Genomic DNA, 24,125 nt, shown 5'->3' on the forward strand with positions numbered 1-24,125 from the left:
ATATATATATATATATATATATATATATATTCTCTTCATACTACAATAAAACAGCAAGTTTTGAACATGAATAAGATTCTGATGGAAAATGCAACTGATTAAAATCAGATAAGAATCTCCACTGTCCTAGATTAAGATCTGACAGCTTAAGGGTCACGTTCTGGTGAACTATGTTTTACAGTAATAGCTAATTTTATAAGCCAATCAGATGAAGTCTTATATCTTCATGTTTGGGAGACTGTGCATTATGGCTAAAAAGTATTAATGTGTGTCAAATGATTTGATTCACTTTAAATTTCTGAAAGCTGCATTTCCTTTGCCTAACTCAAAGGACACCAGAACCTGACCCCTAAGTGGTCTCTGTCTCTGTCAGATCTTCATGCATGACAATGAAGATCTGATTTTAATTATATTGATGGGAAATTTTAGATTATTAATTCATTAATACAAGTCAGGGTATTGTCAATTAAATGAAAAAGGAAGAGTTGTATATCTCATAGTTCACTGCAAAAGAATTTTTTAAAATACACATTTTTAGTTTCCTTCACAAGCTAACTGCCTACTGACTGCTGAAGACATTAAAGTTTCACACTTAACATGCTCTCACTAGAAGTGCAATTTCCAATTGTATACCTTTCTATTTAGAGCAGAATGGAGTGGTCCAGATTTCCCATTGTATAACTATTTAGAGCAGAATGGAGCGGTCCAGATTTCCCATTGTATAACTTTCTATTTAGAGCAGAATGGAGAATGTCCTTGTTTTATTAGCATTAGAATGTAGCAAAGACAAAACAAACTATATTTAGACAGCATATAAGTTCAAACTTTATTCTTCCTAGAGCTCGGTTTTAAGGTTGCTAACTGCTATCCAATACTCATCCAAGCTAGGTTCACTCTGAGGAAGAAGTTCCTGAGCTGGACATAAAATGCCTTCCTGAGCTTCATCCTCAAAGCCTTCTTTCTTTTCTTTGGTCTGATCTCAAATGGAGAGATTTGGACTTGAAAAAAACAATGAAAAATATATGTTGTATTTATGCTTTCATGAATATCACAGCTTCAAAACTAGTATATTTTTCACTGATACATATTATCTATGATTTGAACATAACTCATGAGTACTAAAACATCAGACAGTTTATGAATTATAAAAACTAGATACCTTTCATGAGATAAGACCTTCTCCTTTGGGTCTGGAACAAGATAGGCCCTGGTCTCATAGAGCTTGCTCATGGAATGAAAACTTGGCAGTCATTTTCCTCCCCACCTGAAAGAACTCTCTCACGTTCCTGAAACTGAATGCCAAATAACATCTGGTGAAATTCAAGGGCATTTTTTAAGAAGAAAAATATATTATATAAACTAATGATCATATAGTGCATTGCAGCTATCATTGTTATGAGATTGGTGTCTTACATGCACTAAATTGTATCTTACCCAGTGATTTCACTCCAACCTCTATTTATAGAATTAGAAGCAACTAAAGAAGTGGGTGGTAATTTCTGGAGCTAGATCATTATTACTGCTCAGGAAGTGCCATCATGCTGAATTTCTGAGATAAAGTTCACTAGTGAAAACCTTAGTTGAAACAAACTTTCCTCAACACTTTCTTAATAATCTGGTAATTCTGGATTTAAGATGTCCAATCCTTGTCAAGAAAAATAACTGAAATGTTCTGCAAATGGTAAATGTGTAAATGGTTTCTGCAAGTGCCATGTTATCCCCGTTTGTTCTAGACCATCACAAATCCTTCAATGTGGGTGTGTTTCCTACCAAGAATCATTGCTCCTATGTGATGGTGCCTGCATAAATCTGCTGATATCAATTCTTCTTCCACATATTACCTTAAAATCCACTTTGTATGAACACACAATGCAAACACAGGACCTATACAACTCACCTGCACACACTTAAACTGCGATATCCAAGCATTGTTGAACTTCCTTTAATATTTCTTAGCAGGTGTTTTTTTAGCTTTGGAATATTCTGCATTTTGACACGAGAAAAAGAAATATCTTAGCTGTCATTAAACTTTCCTCATAAAATATCTTGAACAACACAATATCAATTAAAAAAGACAAAAAAATTAAAATACTTACTCATGTGTTTTTGCAGAAATCTTTTGTTCAGTTTCTCGTTTATCTCTCACCATTGCCAAAGGTTGGCTGATTTGGAATCAAAGACTAAAATACCAAAAACCATCATGGTTGAGGATGCAACGTTTACCAAAATATGTAAAGGTGTACACAATTTACCATATATTAAATGACGAAATTTAATCAAAATAATTAGAAACTCAATTAGATATGTGGCTGGGATGCTTGATTGATTGATTATTTGGATTTACGTCATGTGCACCCAAAAGGGCATGTGCGATGGGTTTATTTCCACACAGCAGGATGCTAAATGTTCCTGGGGGAAAGAATTAGTGCCACATCCCCCAAGTGTTTATGTGCTCAAGAAGCACTGCTAATTTAGCCGTCAGGTCATGGGACTATAGGTCCCTAACGACCTGAATGAAGGGGTTTCATGAGTGGGAATAGGCCCAACACACACTCATGTTAACAAAGAGTTGATTTCAGTCATTACTGACTGTACTGGTGTCGACCCAAGCAGTATGTAATGCCCGTTGCGATTGGTCATAATGATGACATGACATCGGGACACCTAGCTTTAGGCGGGTGGAAATAGTTCCACATCTCCGCCGTTATACGATGTCCGAGAGAGGCAAGAGGGCAAGGAACTCGGCAAGCCAGCCATGGATGTATGCACTCCCAAGAACACCAGCCCATACTTAGTCAAATTTAGTCTAGTTGTACTAATGGACAATAAAAAATGCCAATAATGTGTTAGCCACCTGTGCAATTGGGTCAAATCAAAACAAATTGTAAAATTTTCCTATGTCCTAACAATCGGAAGAATTCTAGTACAGAGTGTACGTTGTAGATGCCCTACAGATTTTTAATAACTAATATGTCTGATCATCATATAAAAAGTTTTGTCACTGTTAGGTCATAAAAGGTTTGAATTTTGAAGCGGTTGATTGAAGGATCAAGTTAGTGTACATAATAGTTTTATTGAAATGGGATACCAAGCCAAAATGGTTCCCTGGATAAGAGGCAATATTGGTAGCCCTTAGAAGGACTTTTTAAGCAAAAGTTCCCGTTTTTCTTCTGCTTCTTTACATTTCTCCGCAGTCCTTTTTCCTCTCAGGTAATTTCAGGGAAATGGTAGCTGTGTAGCATAGAAATGTAGTTAGCTGCTTCTACTAGCTGCTGGGCTGGGTAGTTATTGTAGGCCTCTTGATAGAATTGTGTGAGGATTCTGACACCATAGTGCCACTCACTACTCATTTATTTTTGCTTTTATTTATGTTAGGTGTTTCATGTGCACGTTGCATGCTTATTTGTGTCCAACTGAGGCAAGGGAGGAAGTGATCAGGAAGGCAGGTGACCATCTGCAGGCAGGAGTCCACTCATTCCTGGGTACTGGTCTAAACGGATGTACTTGCATGAATTTTGAGTTTAAGTTCTTGTGTCCGAAATTTTTATAAAGATGAGTTAGGTTGGATTGGATGGAAAACTCTGTGCTGCTTTAGTTTTAGTATGGTCTGTATCACAGAAGTAGGCTGCAGTATTACCTTGGCTGTCTTTCATGTTAGGGCTAGGTAGAGAGCAGAGAAGAATAGGATTTTTTTGTTGTTTTTATTAATTTTTTTAAAAAATAATATTATTTTTGTTGATTTTTCTTGGGCTGCTGCTGTAGGATTTACAATGCTCAGGAAACTATGCAGTGGCTTACACACTTGAAATAGGGTTTCTTTTTTTTCTTTCTTGTTCTTATATGTTATTAATCAAAGGTTCTGTAAACAAATATATAGTAAATACTGTAGTTTAAAGAAATTTGTATTGGCAATATCCATAAATCAACCTGCTGTGTAGTGTTATGTAATGTGTACTGTACCTAATTCTCATTAGCTTCCGCTCATTTCCTTGCAATGCCACATTAGATTAAAAATCATAGGTACATGCTTTAAAAAGAGAATTAACATCAAAATCCTACTAAATAATCTTCTGATTTAAAATGTGTAGGATCTCCATCTGAAAAACTCATTCATATTTTATATCCATATGCAGTAACCTATAAATATTTTTCATTTTCAATTTTTTTGTGTAAATGTATTTTCAAGATGCTGACATATCTGCCATAACATCGCGCAATCTAAACCTAATCACCACTGTCCTACATAAAATTGAGATCCGATTATAATCAGATTGAAGCATGGCCTGTCATGCATACAATTATAATTTTATACTCTCAAACCCTGGACATGTTTCAAGAAAACACAATTGTCAGTAATCTTCACCTGCCCCTCCCCCCATCACTTTCAGTATATGACCATTACATGTAGCATATATAAACTGTAAACATTAACGATTGGAGCTGATGTAAAACTATCCCTTCAGCAGTTTAAATAGCAGCAGTTAAAGGAAAAGAGATCAGATACAAATGTCCATTTCACATATTACTTAATTGGCTGACAATAGCTAGTGAGATTTGTTTAGTGGGTAAACCCATTGTACTAATTTGCATAGGTAGGATCAGGAAGTGGAACAACCCATTATAGGTAATCAAAGAGATGCTAGATACATGTACAAGAAAAAATGTTATTACGTATTATTGCCCTGAATTTGAATGTTTAAGCCATATGTATAATATTTTTGACAAGTTTGCGAACAGTGGCAACGTTTCTGTGAAGTCATATTTTACTGCATATAAAGAGTGCAAAACATGATCATTTCAGTTGTCAGAATAGTGTTCAGGTGTAATTCATTTCTGAAGCCGATTTAGCTCAGCTATCAGTAAAGCCTAACAACAAAAAAATAGCAGAACTCTTGGCTGATGGGGTTTTACTTTGTGAAGCACTCCAGCATAGTGATGAACACTAATGACACTTGCATTTACTCTCAAAAACCTTTGAACCCTATTAAATTTATATTCAAATTGCAGCTATTGCAATGTTGTATGACACTATTAAAAAGAGGAAATTTTGAGCATGTGGAAATTGGAGTATGGTCTTGTGGAATTTCAGTCAGGGCTTGTGGAATTTCAGTCAGAGCTTGTGAGTTCATTTAAGTCACCAGCCTGGGGTCTGTGTCTAAAAAAAAGTTCTTTGAGCACTGGAGAGGTATAGTCAAACCTCCCTTCACAGCAAGTAGTTCCTTTCTGGAATATTAGCACACTTCTTTTTAAAAAAAAGAGGCAATGTTTACCTCAGGTTTACATTTAAGAACATGCATTTTATGCTTCTTACTGTTTGTGTGCAACTTTAAGTCAAACAGCCCCATGCCTTAAATGTCTATTGCACAGCTATAGGCAGTGCATAAGGCCTTCTGCTTGTCTCCTGTGAAAGGTTTAATCCATTCTTTGTATGCTTTGTCCATGCCACACTTTGAATTATACACACTGCTGTTTGTTCAGGGTTTATAGGTCTGGGTACTTCTTGCTGGTTCAGTTTACTTGTACCCTCATTAAATAAATTCACCAGTAGATTGTTGTAAAAATGAGTGAACTCAGAGGTCAAAATATTCCATTTTACTTAATAGTGTTTTCAATGGAAACACTCCTTGCTATATCATTATATATGCAACAGAGATTTCATGGAAGTATTTTTTTTAAAAAATTAAAAGAGTCAAACATATTCATGGAGTTTTGAAGGAAAAATAACCCTATTACCAAATTCAATAAGTTTTCATGGACCAAGCCCAAATTCAAGGACTGATGAAACCTTGCTATTTATTGACATGTTAAAAGACAGAAAAAAGTAAATAAACAAAAGACATGTAAGTGATAGTATGCATAATATTTTAATGAGAAAGATTTGAACAGTCTGGTACATCAACAATGACAAGATGTCTTTGTGTGACCAAAGGCTTTGCATCCTGTAGCAAGTATCCCATGCTATTTAGGGACTAAAACCCTGGCCATTCTAAACACCTTTTATTCTTTGTTAAAAATCAACTGAGAAAAACTGAACTTCTCTTATAAAGTGTTGAGTTTTCAAAATATCAATATTGGTAGGGAGCATATTATTTCCACATAAAGACTGACTACAGATTAATATGCTGATGGCATTCCAAGTCTGGTAGGGGGCATAACATTTCCACATAAAGACTGACTACAGATTAATATGCTGATGGCATTCCAAGTCTGGTAGGGGGCATATCATTTCCACATAAAGACTGACTACAGATTAATATGCTGATGGCATTCCAAGTCTGGTAGGGGGCATATCATTTCCACATAAAGACCGACTACAGATTAATATGCTGATGGCATTCCAAGTCTGGTAGGGGGCATAACATTTCCACATAAAGACTGACAACAGATTAATATGCTGATGGCATTCCAAGTCTGGTAGGGGGCATATCATTTCCACATAAAGACTGACTACAGATTAATATGCTGATGGCATTCCAAGTCTGGTAGGGGGCATACCATTTCCACATAAAGACTGATTACAGATTAATATGCTGATGGCATTCCAAGTCTGGTATATTATCTTGCATATTTAAGAGCATGATGACTGCAAACAAGTGGTCCTCTCATTTTGTGAATTGGGACAAGTTCTGAAGTTAACAGCTTCTGATTTCACTTGAGTTTTTCCATTTCATCAAATGAGGCCTCTGCTGTGGGCTAAAATCTCTTACCCCAATTTTACTAAATGCACATAAGAATTTTGTAGTTCTTTTGATCAATGTCAAATCCCTTTATATAACTAGAATAGTTTTACTGTCTGCTGTTGTAACCAGGCAGACTTAAAACAAGCCAGATTTTGGCTAAAAATTCTCAGTGTGGCTCGTTAACAAGCACTGTGTGGCTCATTAACAATAGTTAGCCAAATTTAGCTATTTATTTTATAGTTGCTCTTTGCAAATACTAACTGTACCTTTTAGGAGAAAACCAAATTTTTTCTAAATGTATTTTTAGCCAAAATCTGGCTAGTGTCTGCAATGTCATTTTGCATAACTACATGAATACTGTTAGAAACCCAAATCTATGTAACTGTATCATTAGCCAAATTTGGCTATTCACATTGCATTCTCTTTCCATAATGTACAGGTATGCCTATCCAAGATTTGGATAGTCTCAGTAATACTCTTTAATATAATGTCCATTTTCATATCATATGTGTATGGCTCATAGGCAGCAAAATCAATTTTTTGTAAATTGTATGTTTGGCCACAAATTTGCATAATGCCTGTGGCCTTGAAAAGTACATATTGGGTAAACATAATGGGGGCAATCTGTACAAAAGCTCCTAACATAATGGAGGCAATCTGTACAGAAGTTCCTAACATAATGGAGGCAATCTGTACAAAAGCTCCTAACATAATGGAGGCAATCTGTACAAAAGCTCCTAACATAATGGAGGCAATCTCAGTCTGTACAAAAGTTCCTAACATAATGGAGGCAATCTGTACAAAAGTTCCTAACATAATGGAGGCAATCTGTACAAAAGCTCCTAACATAATGGATACAATCTGTACAAAAGTTCCTAACATAATGGAGGCAATCTGTACAAAAGCTCCTAACATAATGGAGGCAATCTGTACAAAACCTCCTAAACTGAAGGCCTTTTTCTTATAGCTCTTACTAAAATCCAAATTTCATAAAAATGTTTTAACAGACAGTTGAACCAACAGTAAAAAGCCTCGAGTTTTAATACAAGTGTTTAAATTGACTATATATTACTTGTACACCTAACACATAACTTAAAGGGTGTATATTGTAAATAAAAATTAATCTAATAAACATAGCATATATATGAAAAACACTGTGTAATGAGGTGAGAATTTTATTTACAAGTTAAAAAAGAGTTATTTTGGTGAGGAAACACAATAATTAAAAGAAGGGAAATGTTAATGTCTGACATGTTTTATGAGTGTCAAGATTCTTGTAGTATTTGCTTAACATACATATATATATATATATATATATATATATATATATATATATATATATATATATATATATATATATATGAACAAGATAAAATTCTTAGTGGTCTGATGAGTGATTTCATTGAATCTAACAATAGTATGTTTTTTTTTTCTGCATCATATAAGGAAAATGACAATGTATGCAATGATTCCTTGTTCATAAAATAATATTTAGTTTAACAAATAAGACCCCTCTTTAGTCAGACTCTTTACTGTTAGTGGTACTGGTCTTGATGAAGGATTCACTAAGTCTACATATACAATATTCTTGATTTATGTTCTAAGTCTAAATGATCTTAGTGACACTTTAAATTCTTTCATTTTGTATAGTTTAAGTGCTGCCTCTGAGGTCACAACTTCTGTAACCTAACCAATTTAAATGATTGTCACATCTGTGAAGGATAGAACATAGGTTTTAACATTATCTTTTCTTCTGTCTGAGTGTACTCTTTGACCTCCACCTGTTGCTTGCTGGGTTGTGTACATCTGAAAAATATATACTTCAGTATTTACAAACCACATATAGTATTAATGCAGTTTTATTCTAAAGTAAATTTAGCCAGTCCTTTGAATGATATCCTATGTTTTGGTGCTGATTGTTTTATAGTTACAAGAGAAGAAATCAATATTTACATTGATAATTTTCAAATTGCATTGCAGAAAAGAATAGGTTAATAGCAGACCTTGACCACAAAAATGTGATTCTGATTGTGATAGCATTTATTTTGACAATATTTTTATTACTTAGCTTTATTCTTCTATACCAAACAGCTCTATAGTTGGCGAACAGATAAAAAGTGATTAAGACATTTGATCCAGACCTTATGAAATGACTGTAATACATATCACATTTTGATATAAAATTCAAGGTATTCTTTTGAAGGCATTAAAGTAAATGGACAAAATGGGGAAAAGGATGAGTTAACATGATCAGTGACCACCATACCATTTTGACTGTACTATGCAGACAGAAGTATAGTCAATACAAATTAGTCTGTTTCATACTTGTTTTTCAGAAATTTTTTAATTATATTTTAAAAAATGACATAATTTTGGCCATCCAAGTTTAGTCCCGCATTTGGCATATGATACACCTTTGGATAGCTATACAATTTATGTCCAGTTCCATCAAGTTTTCTCAGATGGCTCTTTGGTTACAATACCAACATAAAGGTGAAAGACAGCTTCACTGATGTTGCTCGTGGAGATTGGATACCAAAACATTATGCGTAATTGGTGGTATATATTTAACCTAAGATTCTTTCATTAATTCCAAACTGCTTGAAAGTATAGGAGCAGATAGGAAAGTAATAAATGAAAATTTAAAATATTGACCCATGACTTTAAGCATTTGGCTTCAATAACGTTTCTCAAAGAGTTTTGAATTTGTAGAATGCAAATATCTAAAATTATTTTTATTGTGTTTAAAACATAACAAATCGTCCAAACATTTGGGAGCATGTTTCCTCAGTATTTTGAAACAGTTTATGATAGCTGCTTGTGAAAATATCATCCATGAATCTCGGAGCACACTCTTGTATTTGTTCAAGTTTAGCAGTGTTTATGTCACTGCAGAAATGCCAGGCAAAAGGACCAAAATTCAAATTTGAGGGGATCAATATACATAAGATTGTAAGTTTGTTGAGTCTAGTTAGCTCAAGACAGATAGATGCCTTGAAGCTTTCCTACAGAGATTTGTTACATTTGTATCAAATTGTGGTTAACAGACAATGTAAATTCCAAATAGCTGAAGAATTTTTTAACAATTTATGAATGCACTGTTTATGTTTCTTACAGGCTTCATACTAAATGTCTATTAACCCACAGCTAGTGCTTGAAACTTTTCAGTGTTGGCTTTCATTCTGTTAGCAGCAAACCAGTCAATCAGAATGTTTGATTCTGCTTCAAATGTGTTAAAAAATCTAATGAGGACAAAGACAAAGTGTATCATCTGCATAGTTATATAAAGAGTCACATCTAATAAAATACAAGATGTCATTGATAAAAACATTAGAAAGTAATGGTCCAAGGATCAGCTCCTGAGGAACCCCTTTTTGAATTTTCAACCAACTACTCAAGACACCCTGCAACTTAATTTGCTTCTTATGATTTTACAGACAGCTCAGTAAGAGCCCCACTGAGTCATTTGACATACATAAGCCCTTAACATGCAAATAAAAATATCATAAGGGAGACGGTCAAAAGCTTTGGATAAATTCATCAGGACTGCAGCTATACATTTGTGTTCATCAAGAGCTTTCCTCCAGTCTTCAAGCAAACATAAAAGAGTGGTCATGCATCCATGATCTTTAAAAAAATACCCCACATGTTTGCTAAAAATGTTTTCAAAAAATGATGCTAACTGGGTCTCAACTGGTATCTCAAACAGTTTTGATATTATGGGCAAAATGCTGACAGGTTTATAATTACTTTTATCAAGAAGATTGTTCTTTTTGAAAATCGTAACTACTTGAGCTTCATTCAGACAATCAGGAAAAATATTTGATTGATCCCCTCCTGTAGATTTTTAATTTTTTTTTAATTCATCATGTTATACACTTTGTGATGGTTAACCTGCTTAAATTAAAAAATTGTATCGATTATACTGTTGACCTTAATAGCCTTGATACTCATGGGTTAGAAGGTAAAATGGAACATCCTTACCAATTTTTAATTTCACATTGATATAAAAATTATTGAAGATTTTACACATTTCTCTGTTGTTGTTTACAATTTTTGTACCTTCAGTGAGAATGATCTTATCATAACCAACTGAACATTTATTAGAAAAATATGGCATAACAGTTGACCAGAAGTTCCTAGATTTATGCCCCCTGCACATTACTCTAAATTTCTTTGCTTCCTAAAGTTTTCCAATGCTTTTTTTAATGATCTGTACTGAGTGTATATTTTAAACAACATATGTTTGATATATATTGCTTTCCTTAGTTCTCTGTTCATAAAAGGTAGTGCTCTTTATGTTGGTATGTATGTTTTCTTGGAGCATGTTTGTCTATAACAGTGAACAGAAGTGTTTCAAGCAACACAGTAAGAGCTGACAGATTCTGAGTGAAAACTGGAATACAGGGCAGTAAACAGAGCATTTTTTAAATCATTTACAGAGTCAATCAAATCACACCAAGTCTTTGAAACTTCTATATAATGATATTCTCCTGGCTACAGAATGCACTGTGTCTCTTAAATAGGTAAAGACCAAATTATGAAAATCACTGATAGCAGTAGTCACATTTAAGGTACTAATGTATTGGCCATGTTTGTTTGTAAGAATAAGATCAATACAAGATGGATTGCATCCATACTAACATATAGGTTTTTAATTAAGCATGCCAGATCAAAAATATCACATAAATTTTGCACTCTTTAGATACAGTTCACACAGTTTCAGCCTGCATAACGATTTAAAGGACTACTGCCCAGTTTCTAATCTCTAATTCATATAAAAAGTCTTAGAAAAGGTTGTTCTATCCCAGCTTGTATCTCATCTAAATTCAAACAGTCTTTTTAGCAATGTACAATCTGCATATCGCCCTTACCACAGTACTGAAACTACTCTTCTAAAAGTAGTTAATGACATTCTCTCTGCGTTGGATAGTGGAAAGATTACAGTCCTCACCCTCCTTGATTTGTCTGCAGCATTTGACACAATAGACCATGATATATTACTTCACAGTCTCCAGGACGTATTTGGCATTCATGATACAGCCTTACTATTGTTCAAGTCCTACTTGGTACTACAGGACACAAATTGTATGTGCAAATGGAATACACTCCAGCCCAGTTGATCTATGTTGTGGTGTTCCATAGGGGTTTGTTTTTGGACCTGTTCTCTTCATTCTGTACACTCAGCCACTCTCAAGTGTCATAGATCATCATCCAGTGTCTCACCAATTGTACGCTGATGACACCCAAATATACAAATCTAGCCACCCAACTGAAGTTGATGCTACCATCCAAGGTGTAGAGAGGTGCATTTCTGATGTGAAATCATGGATGACGTGTAACAAGCTGCAGATGAATGATGATGAAACTGAGGCCATTCTGATCACAATACAAAGACTTTCTCATTCACATCCTTTACCTCAAACAATAAATATCAGCAACGCCAACATTAAATTCACACAATCAGTACGAAACCTAGGTGTTACTCTGGACAGTACTCTCATATTGCACAAATATGTCATGAACACATGCAAGGCTGCATATCTTGAGCTGAGACGCATCAGATCAATTCACAATTATCTTTCAGTTGATGCCACTAAAACACTTGTTAGTTCATTAGTACTTTCAAGACTGGACTATTGAAACTCAATTCTGTCCGGTTCATCTCAATATCTACTCCAGAAACTTCAAAAAGTTCAAAACACAGCTGCTCGGATCATACTTAGAGTACCACGATCAGAGCACACCTCCCCACTGCTCTGTACCCTATACTGGCTATCCATTCGATCCAGAATCAAACACAAAATTTGTTCTCTGTGCTACATTTCACTGTCGGACTCTAGTCCAACATACCTATCCAATCTCACCACGTACATACATACAAGATACTTACGCTCCTCTTCTTACAATCGTATACTCATTATTCCCACTATGAAAACAAAGTCATATGGACAGCGTTCTTTTGCATACCAAGGCCCAGCAATGTGGAATGAATTGCCCACTGAACTTAGACACAAAGACACAGCTATCATATTCAAGAGGGCTCTCAAAACTCACTTATTTCGACTGCAAGAACAAACTTAAAGATCTAATAATGTTTCCTACATGAAATATTCTCAGCATGTTTTTTTTAAATTATTTTTTTAATGTTTTTTCTAATTTCATGGTGTTTGTTTTTGTAATAATATTATTATTTGTTTTTTATCTTATAGGTGTTGTCTAATGTTGTAAAGTGCTTAGAGCTTCTAAAGATTAGGCGCTATACAAAGTCCTCATTATTATTATCATTATTATTATTATTAAAAGGCAACTAATGGGGATCAGGATCTGCAGTGATCAATGCTAGACACCTGATAAAAATGTGTGTTCAAATCCTGTTATCAAATCAACCTGGGTTACCTACTGCAGTGTACCCTTTCCTTACTCCAATACCCTCATTACTCAGTAACCAACTTGTGTTGCTGTATCATAAAAAAAAAACCCATATGGATTTGACCTATTTTACTAAATCCTGACAAAAAAAATTCTCTAAATAAAACAGGATTAACATGTGAAGGTCTCAACCAAACTCTTCCAAGCTTTTAATGATATGAACCGATTTATCAATGTTTATCAAATTTACATGAAAAACTATTTCTGATTCATTATCAAATACATTCAATGTTTTGATCATATAAGCATTTCTATTACATTAGATCAAAATAATCTTTTTGTCAGAAATAGAGTCCTTATAGTATTTGTTAGGTCAGCCACTCAGATGCAGAATGTTTATTAATATGTATGAATATTGATCACAAAATTGTTCATTTTCTATATCTTTATGAAATAAACCTATTTACCAAGTCAGATAAAATTAATGAAAAATAGTTTCAAGAGCAGTAGCAAGCATGGCTAGTGTGATGTAGGACCACCACATTATATGCACAGATTTTGCTTATGGCCTTAGTCATACAACATATTCATGGTTTAAGCATATAACTGAACAAGTCAGATCTAAATTGGATCATTAACACTGTTGTGCAAGTCATAAGAAACTCTGCCAATCAGATGCAAGGTCACTTCATTGCCATACCTTTGTCACACTCATAATATGCATCATTGTGAAGCTTGATTATATAAGCCCAATGGCCAAGTTTGATCCAAACTGAATCAGCAATACAGCTTTCATGTGGTTAGAACCTCATGCATTTGTGTTCATGTTCACCTCTTCAATCTAGATCTCACTGATATAAGCCTATGTTCCAAGTTTAGTAAAAATTGCACTACATGTATGACTATTGTATATGGGATGGTAACATGCTCTGTCAGATGAAAGATCACCTTATTATTAACACTCGTCAAACTTTTTGGAGAACGAATGATTTTAGTCTATATTGTGGAAGTATGGCTTTTAGACTGGTTAATAAACTCGACTAATCTGATGCAGCATCACTTCATGTATATACTTTGATTTTGCTCATTATTGACTTTGTCCATGATGTTGATATAAGCCCCAAACCCAAGTTCTATTTAAAATTTCATCAGTGCTATAGACTCCAGAGTAGCAAAGCTGTGACTGTTGAAAGACAGAAGGGGATGTGAAATAAATAACACACAATGGACCATTACATAAACATACATAGCCTTTTGGCCAGTTGGGGTAAAATGAAAAGGAACAATAATGTTAAGTCAGATTGATAAATTATGTATTCTCACATTACCTCTAGCTGTTTTGAACAAGGATGGCATTTTTCCTCCATATATGTCAGCTCTTAATTAGTGGCCCTTTCCCATCACAAATGTTGTAGGTGCAACTCTCAGAATTAGACTAATGAATTCATATCTGCATAAAAAAAATGTTTATTGGTCTGAATACATGTATATGACTGTCACCTTTTTCTGTGTTGGACTAAAATGAAGATACTATTTATATATATATATATGTGTGTGTGTGTGTGTGTGTGTGTGTGTTTATTTTATAATTTAAGCATACTTGACTCCATGTGTTTATTTTACAATTGATGATAACTGGTTGAATGGATAAAATGTTCTTATTTCTTACAACTGCCCATTATATCTGATTATATTGTTCATTTCAATTAACATATTTATTTTTATTTGTTAAATATTAACACAGCTGATACAACATATTCCTATTTATTTGTTAAATATTAACACAGCTGATACAACATATTTCTATTTATTTGTTAAATATTAACACAGCTGATACAACATATTTCTATTTATTTGTTAAATATTAACACAGCTGATACAACATATTCCTATTTATTTGTTAAATATTAACACAGCTGACACTGAACAAAGATACTGCAACACATATCGTAAGCAGATTTTGCATTTTAAATACAATATGATCAAAACTAATACGTCCACTGGGTCAATTTCATAACACAAATGTACAAAGCTATAAAAAATTTAACATGAAACCAAACTGAGCATAATTTGTGATCAAGTGTGTGCTACATTTACTGAACACATTTTTTTTAACTTACTTTGCTAGGGATTACTTCCATAGAAATGGCTAATGGTACATGTAGTAAATACTTCACTGTAATACAACTATTTCCATTTTAAACATACTGTGTATCTTTTAAACATAATGATTCACTGAAAATTCAGCTGAAAATGAAAGCTAGATGGATACTCACATTGACTGATCTCATTTCCAGCAAGTTTTCCTGGCAATCCTTGTCCCTTGCTTCTGGTCACACTTTCATCATTTCTATTCAATTTCATGGTATACAAGAGAAGTGGACCATGTGATAGGCTCAAGCTGTTAAATGGGATTTCTATTGCCTCAGTTAATGCCATTCTAGGACTAGCCACAGCTCTGAATACTGTATTCATTCTTAGTGAGAGGTGCCTTCGCTGGCTCAGCCATGTCAAAAGAATGGACCAAGGCCACATCCCCAAGGACCTGCTATACGGGGAGCTAGCAGAAGGCACATGACTGACTGGATGGCCATGTCTGCATTACAAAGATATCTGCAAGAAGGACATGAAGATGGCCAACATCCACGTCAATGACTGGTAAAGATGTGCAAATGACCACTCCACCTGGCGCAAAGCTGTCAGGTTATTCATACAGCCGAGGAAGATAGGAACATAAAGCACGCTGAAAAGAGGGCCAGGAAGACGGCCAAACAACAACTTACTTTGAAGCTATGCCATCGTTTCCTGCAGACGTATGGATGCCAAGAAGAAGATTCTGCCTCTTGACTGCCAATGTCTGTTTGATCTGTCATCAGTCTGGTTATCAACAAGCTGGATTTTCACCCCCGTCAAATTTAATTGCTTTTAGACTCCCAGCTAACTGTTCAGCTATAAATCCCGTATTTGAGTTCCCTGTGTATCCAAGATAGCCTTGTGGATATCTATACTGTATTGGGTTAACTAGATTGTAGGTCTATACTGTGTACCAAATGAGAATCAATGACTGTTGTTGTGACCTGTTTGACAATCACTCCAACACTGAAGTCTGAACACTTTGTAAAAATATTTAGAGTAAGCTTCCATACATGTAGTATGTGACACAAACAATAATTTCAAGATGAAGAAATAGTAAAAATATTATTTGTATTCAGTATTTTGTATCATGATTAGCTCATTATTTATGCAGTGTATAGAGAGAGAGAGAGAGAGAGAGAGAGAGAGAGAGAGAGAGAGAATTTTATATCACAGTAATTTCAAACTATTCAGTACTGACTTAGTTCAAGATCAATGAACAATAGAGTCCTCTCCAGAAATTTAAACCTGTGTTTTGTATGCCTTCTCAAATAAAAAAACTTAACAAATAAACATTGTAAATGTTGTGCTATTTATCATATGTTGGTCATTTCTTGGTCAAAGCATATAAATGAAGACATACTCAAGGCATGATATTGTCTTTGGGTATATTAAAAGTGTATGATCAATAAATAGTAATAATATATGACTAAATGTATATTAGAAGTAACATTGATAGAGACTATGGTCATTAGAATATATATTTTGAAATGAAAACTATGATGTGAATTGTCACATGCTTTGTGCAAGAAACTGCATTCACACAACAAATTGATGCAACTGAGATAATGGTCAAATGATTTTTTGGGTAGTTTATCTTTATATCATTTATCAGCCTTATATCTTAGCCTTATATCTTCCCAATATATCAAATACAGTACCAATTTTCTGACTTCATATTCTATATATCTAATTTGACTGAATTATTTATGTCATGTTGTTAAATAATAACATTCTTCACCAGGTTTATATTTGCATACCATTTTCTGAAATCTCTATATTTCAATAAAAAATAAAGATGGAACTGTCATGGCCATAGATGATTGTGTATTGGTTAGGCTTTTGATGAGGTCACTTTCACTCCTTGTTTGGATCAATCAGAAGGTATTGATTACAGTGATCCTCTTTTAACGACTCATTATTCTAATTAGGGTGATAAACGACAATCACTTGTCGTCGAACAGGAAAAAGATCCTGAGATCTCCTGTTTCAGACGGCCATTAGTGAAACTGAAGCTACTGAAGTTCCTGTCTGTTATTTCATTAAAAGTGGAATTCTTATGAGAAAATGGAGACCTCTCGAGGTACCTGCTGAAGACGAATGGTCAGTGAACTATCAAATTGTAGTTCTGAAACCTTACAGAGAGGAAATACTTAGTTTGGCCCATGAAACTCCATTGGCTGGTCATTTAAAGATCAATAAAACTTATCACAAGATCTTAACTCACTTCTACTGGCCAAAAATCAAGAGTGATGTTGGTAAATACTGTAGATCTTGTCATACCTGTCAAATGGTAGGAAAACCAAATCAAAAAATTCCCAAGGCTCATCTACAACCTATTCCTGCCTTTGACGAAACATTTAGTAGAATTATGGTAGATAGTGTTGGTCCCTTACCTAAGACCAATTCAGGTAACCAATAGCTGTTGACGATTATGTGTGCATCAACAAAGTTTCCAGAGGCAATTCCCTTGAGGAATATAAAATCTAAAACAAAAGGCTCAAATTTCATGTCTGTAATTTTCCAGCAAATTATGTACGAATTAGGCATTCAACAATTCAAATCTTCTGCCTATCACCCTGAGAGTCAGGTGCATTAGAAAGATTCCATCAGACTTTGAAAAATATAATTCAATCATATTATTTTGATAGAGTTTCACAGGGAAAACCCCAAGAAATAAACTCAAAGCAAACATCTCTTTTAAACAATGAGAAAAGACAGGTAGGCCTAAACTCTACTCTGTCATAGACAAAAAATCAAGCACACTATATATATTAAATATACATAACAGAGAAAACAATTAACAAGCTACACCCTGAATATCTGAAAATTCCATCTTTAATTAATGATTTCAAAACATAGTTCTCAGACAGTGAAAGGAATAAAAGTGGCATTAGAGATAATTTATAAGAAAGCAGTATATGGCTATGAAGGTTATTTACATCTACTATATGGCTCTCTAGATCAGGAAACAAAATGGTCATTCTTTGGATCATGTAAAGAGTTAGCAAAAAAGGAACAAGAAATGTTTGAAGGTCTGTCAGTGGAATATTGCTCAGATATTTTCTGCTAATACAATATATGGAAGTATGATTAATCTGGAAAGTATCAATCAACCAGCGGAAGACACAAAAATGCTTAGGGCTATATCTATTCTTCAGTTCGAAAATATAAAATGTCTTGAGTGCCAAAATGTGTATGAACATGATGCAGGAATACATATTGGCATCTAAATGCAACATAATGTTGAAACATACGATGATGTCTCTCCGATGGTTTATGCCTCTCTGAAGAAAATCCATCATGCCCCCATCATACTGTTTCCCACTTATGGATGCAGAAAGTGGGTTTCAAAAATGGGCTAAAATTAGCCTAACACTGAGCCTGTGTAATGAGCTAAGCATGTGTAATGGGTTTGATGATGTGTGTGTGCAAGTGTGTGTGTGTGTGTGTCTGGTTTGGATTTTAAACATAGCCTGATCAATTTTGCAGTCATATCGCTACGATGACTGCAGCATCATAGTTTATAGTGATGTCTAGCACTGGGGCATCATGCCGCAGACATGTTGCATCTTGTCCCACTCAGTCCCATTATCCTGTCACCAGGCTGACCAGTCCTAACACTAACCTCTTAATACTGAGTGCCTATCAAGGCAGCTGTTAGTACCATTTTCATAAGACTTTGGTATGACTTGGTCTGGGTTCGAACGCACAAACTCCTGCATCAGAGGTGGATGATTTAACCACAAAGCCAATGGAGCGGTCACTGGACAGAAGGAATATTGACACCATGATACTGGACTCAGTACTAATTCAGGTCCCACGATAAACCTATGGAAGCACTATAATACAAAACATTCAATAACTCTAAATATCTGAATGCTCATGATCAAATCTATCAATATATACATAGCCTTAATTCCAGCTCATGTGTAGAGAAAACCAAATGAGTCACAGCATATTTTGGATCTACATGATTTTAAAACACATGCTTTCAATTCTACACTAAATAATTGGGTGCTAATTTCAGTAATAAGTTTTCTAAAATCAAAATTTTAAAGGACTAAAATTCCATTAGTATCAGTCTCTTTTTTGTGTTACAAATAGGATAATCTTCCAAACAGTCTTTTTCACAAAAATCTTATTTCTTATTATCAACCAATCCTGGCCAGATCCATATATACCCTATTTAGTCTTCACCCATTTGTAAATTGGTTCCCATTCTTCCACTATAATTAGTACCATGACACACTGTACTAATGATATATAAGAACTGGATCCAGTCTAGGAATTAATGAATATAACAAACTTTATAGTATACATGGGTTTGGCTGGCCAGGATTGTTTGATTAAATAAACTTTTAGTCAAAGGAATCTTCTGAGTGTTTATGTTAGTAGTGACTGAAAAAAGTAGACAATATTTAACTGATGGAATTTCAATCCTTTTACAGACAGTCTGGAAAATTCCTTTCTGAAATTTGCTCCTGAGTCACTAGTGTGGAACTGAACACACATTTCAAACACATTAAGAGCCATAAAATGCCTCAGACTCATATGGTTTTTCTCTACAGATAAGCTGGAACTAAGGATGCATTGTGCTGATAAATATAGACATGATCATATAAATTCAGAAACTTAAAGTTATTGAATTTTTAATATCAAGGTGTTTGCATGGGTTTACTATGGGAGTTGAATTAGTATCTGCAGTCCTATAGAGAACAGCAGCCCTACAGTGGTTCCACACATGCATAAGCGATTAACTTTATATACATGCAAAATTATGGTTCTATTTGTAGAAAACAAACAAAATGAATACCGTTTGTATACCTCAGAGTGACTTTCAGTGTTGTGTTACACATACTTTCAGACATAGCAATTAGTGCCATGAATGAGGGAGGAGGTCGATCTTCAAGAGTATGCATTTTTGACTGCTAGTTGGAGTGTTTTGCACACTGGTTAATATCTATTGTCAGATATATAGATTTTATACAATTTACCATTTACAGAGTAATTATGGTAAGCAATGTCATATTTCCCAGTTGTATTCTCAAATATCATGCTTCAGATCTGATTACTTAGATTTTTTTCTACCATGCTTAATGGTGATGACTCTACATGATTCTGTTTTCCAACAAATTCAACAAATAATTACAAACTTACATCAATGAGTATATTGTATGTGATTGAGACAATAACTTGTGCTTTCCCTGAGATTATCTCCTTTTGCTATGAAGCAGAATCTCTCTTTGACATGTTCCCAACTTTCCAGGCTCCCGTCCCTTGGATGATATATATAACAAGAAAAATCACTTTTTAATTTCCTTGGAATCCCTCAGACTTCCTTTCTGGCAGAAAAGCTTGGACTAACAATTTTTGCAAGGAAATTACTTAAAACCTTGAATTTTGTCTGGGAACATGCCTCCTTATTTCACTTAGCCAATCAGGATTAGCTTTCTCAAACAGCCAAAACTGTAACACTCCCATTGAATTCAGAATAATTCTTTCTCGTCTGTCTTTATTAACAAATATACTCGAAGTATTGCTGTTGCTGTAGGGTTTAATGCCATTTTTTTTAGCACAAGATAGGCCATACATAGCGGCCAGTATAAATGGTGGAGGAAGAACCCGGGAAAGAACTACTGAACCATGAGAAGCTTTTGGCAGGCTTTCTGACATACCCACAATGGTTGAACCCGAGACTCGAGCCCACAAAGACAGAGGTGAGATGGCAATGATCCATAACGGTGAGCGCTTTAGACAACATGGCTACTTGAGAGTATCATTTTATGACACAAATTTCAAATGTCTCAAGATTTCCCAAAATTTGTCTCTGGCGTGTCTCTACTCTACTTAACCCTACATTGACATATCTTTCAGACCATTATCCTAGTGGGTCCTAATTAAAATCCACTCATGCTTCCAAACAAGAAAGGTTAACTCTCCCAACCTACCCATTTATGGACAGCCTAGCCCATATGTCAATCTTAATCGTTGTGTGTCACAGTGACCAAAATAAAATTTACTGCGAAAATATCTACAACATTTTGCACCGTTACATACATTTTTCTTATAAAAATGGAAAAGAAAAGAAGAAAAGGAATTGTTGAAGGAAATTGATTATTTGGAAAATGTATTAAAAACAAATTTTAATATACTGAATTCAGATTACTTTGTGGTTTGAAATCTGACTTGACGAAATAAGAAATGAAAAAGTAAAAGGTTGATTGTTCAATCAAAAAATTAATGGATAGAAGTAGAAAAAAATGTCAAAGTATTTTTGTAGCTTGGAGAAAACATTTTATGAACAAAACAGTAACAAAAGTGAAAAATGAGTCAAGGCAAAAAATTCTGATCAATTCAAAATTTTGAATGCGGTGAGAAAGTTCTATGATACATTGTTTAGATAATAATACAAGTCAAATAAAGCTAGATGATATACTGGGAGGATTTGAGGCTCCTAAATTTACAAACAGTGAATGAAAGCAATCACTGAAATAACTCTTCTGAAGGCTTCAAAATGCCTAAAGAACATGAGCTGTAGTGAAAAGTCCAGTAAGTTATGGATTCATTATTGAATTTAATCAATTCTTCTGGAAGGATTCAAAGAAGTGATTTTATCAGTAACACAGAGGGAGGGAATTATCACATTTATGCCAAAGGAAAATAAATGTAGAAAATTTCCGAAGATTTGGAGAGCAATTACCTTGTTAAAAATTTCAGTTATAGCTAGCAGAATTTTTAAAAAATATATGCCAAAATTAATGCAATAAAGTAAAAGAAAAGGCTGATAAAAGATAAGTATATTCGGGAGGTAGTCAGGTTGATATTTAACTTACGTGCTTTACTGAAGAGAATAGTATGAATGATATTTTTGAACAGGCTGATCTTGAAAAAGCTAAAGGAAGTGCTTTCTTTCTTTAATTTTTTGGTGAACAAATGAAATATTTTATATATATTCTATAAAAATGTAAAATATGTGATTTAAAATGGATTGACACAATCACAGTTTTTTATATATAGTGGAAATGGATGTTGTCAAGACAAGGGGATACACTCTCTCCTTATTTGTTTTTAATTAGTAGCAAAACCATTAGGGATTATGGTTCAGAACAATAAGATTAAAGGCATATGCATAAATGGATCTAAAAATAAACTGATGATACATGGTTCTTGTTCAATGCATGACAGAACTCCTTGCATGCCTTGGTAGAACCAGATGCATTTGCATCAATGTTGAGACTAAAAATGAATATGAACAAAAGTTATTTTTAAAAACAATGGGCATTTAAGAATACTGAGACACAGATGTTAACAAATTTAGAATTTCATTGGATTTCAAATTTCTCTCTATTAGTAGTTGAATTATCCATAAATACAGAAGACATTGTGGAAATACATTTTGAAAACATATTCAAGGTGTACAAAAACAGTTAGGCAAATGGAATCAAAGACAATGAAATAAGGTGTATTTAATTGATAGTATAAATTATTTTGGATATAAAATTATGGTGGTTCCAGTTTATAATTGACCATAACATATTGACTCCAAATAGTCTGCAATTTGTTGCCTAATTGTAATCAAGTGCTGGGAGCTCCAAAAGCATCGGGCATTCTTTCTATTGAGTATCTGAAATACAGAGGAAAAAAAAAAACATTTAACTAACAACCAACAAATTTGAGCTGGAGCTATTGGAATATACTGCAATATTTTTTTTCTCCAATATCAATTACAGGATGGATGATATACTTAGTTTTCTATGCAGAAAGTCTTATCAGCAATGCTATTTAGCATTCTTTTTTCAATTCAGATAAATTTAGAAGTCTTTTTGTCGAAACTTTATTGTCTTCTTGAAGTTACTTTGAAATTTATGCTTCAACATTTCTTCTGGCAGACTGTGAAGGACAAAGCCAATGACCTTCCCTCAATGTATTTGCATAGTGTGGATAATTCTGTTTGATTCCACACATTAGAAAGACACCCCAAGAAAACAAAAGCTGAGGATCAATATGAAACTGCTCATATAGATGTTTTCCATCATGTCACTCCTATTCAAATTTATAACCATAAACTCCAAAGTTAAATATATGTTTAGTCTGCTCCCTTGTCTGATACAAATACATGCTTTTACTTTCAAATGACATTGAGCTTGACATTGATAAAAGGTCAAAGGAGGGTACAAGTGCACACATATCAAAGAAAAGTGTTTAGTATTTGAACAGCCCCTGTATGGTAGTTATTCATCCCATGGTTCATGCCAAACGTTTACCAAAAAGTTTTCAAATGAAGTTGACCTTGCCTATAGATCACAGAGTTAAAAGGAGTGCATGGATATGAAAGGGTCAGAGCTTTCTGATTCTACAACCCAAATATGACAGCTATCCCTCTAGAGTTTGGGATTCATGATCATAAAGAACAACTTTAACAAAAACAGAAGCAAAATATTCAAATGACATTGACCTTACTGTATCTACTCACTTATAATAATGAGTCCAACTGCAAATGTACAGATTGCATAATGCACCAGCAGATCTGGGCCTGTGCAGTTTGTTAGAAATAATCAGCAGTGCAAACGGCATACACTTTGATCTGTGCATGCATTATACTACAGCAGATAAGGATCTTTGTTGTTTGTAATTTGACTCAACTTACAAGTGAGTATACACGGTATCTAAAGGGGTTTAGTGAGGGGTGTGTGTATGGAGATGAAGGTCTGATGCTTACTAATTATCTGGTCCGTATATAAAAGCAAACCCTCAAAGGAATTACTATGCAGATGAAATGAAAAAATGTTAACCCTAGAGCACATGTTTTGACATTCTGTAGATGCGCATCAAAGCTTTGAAATTTGATCATACATTTTGTTTTCACACTTTGTTTTTACTGTATCTGTGAACTGATCCCACATTTATCAGATAATTTCATCATCATCTATATCTAAT

At 34.2% G+C, this 24,125-nt stretch overlaps 1 protein-coding gene and 1 long non-coding RNA gene across 4 annotated transcripts in view; both read right to left on the reverse strand.

The window, feature by feature from the left end:
• Positions 1–53: 53 nt before the first annotated feature.
• On the reverse strand, positions 54–17,861 carry LOC149804590 (uncharacterized). The gene is made up of 4 exons (XR_016416172.1): positions 14,381–17,861; positions 2,097–2,180; positions 1,160–1,292; positions 54–998 (listed from the first exon to the last, which is right to left on the reverse strand). It is a non-coding gene; the product is annotated as an uncharacterized LOC149804590 (long non-coding RNA).
• Positions 17,862–18,005: 144 nt separating this feature from the next.
• The window catches only part of LOC149804591 (rRNA-processing protein FCF1 homolog), a 28,237-nt gene continuing 22,117 nt past the window's right edge, over positions 18,006–24,125 (reverse strand). For all 3 annotated transcript variants that reach the window (XM_089942003.1, XM_089942022.1, XM_089942012.1), the window contains exon 8: positions 18,006–22,812. In XM_089942003.1, coding sequence (XP_089798129.1) covers positions 22,764–22,812 — 49 coding nt within the window. In that variant the 3' untranslated portion in view covers positions 18,006–22,763. The remainder of the gene's footprint in view (positions 22,813–24,125) is intronic.

This window comes from Sinohyriopsis cumingii, chromosome 2, assembly GCF_028554795.1.
Source record: "Sinohyriopsis cumingii isolate HCF-2022 chromosome 2, ASM2855479v2, whole genome shotgun sequence".
NCBI lineage: Eukaryota > Metazoa > Mollusca > Bivalvia > Unionida > Unionidae > Sinohyriopsis > Sinohyriopsis cumingii.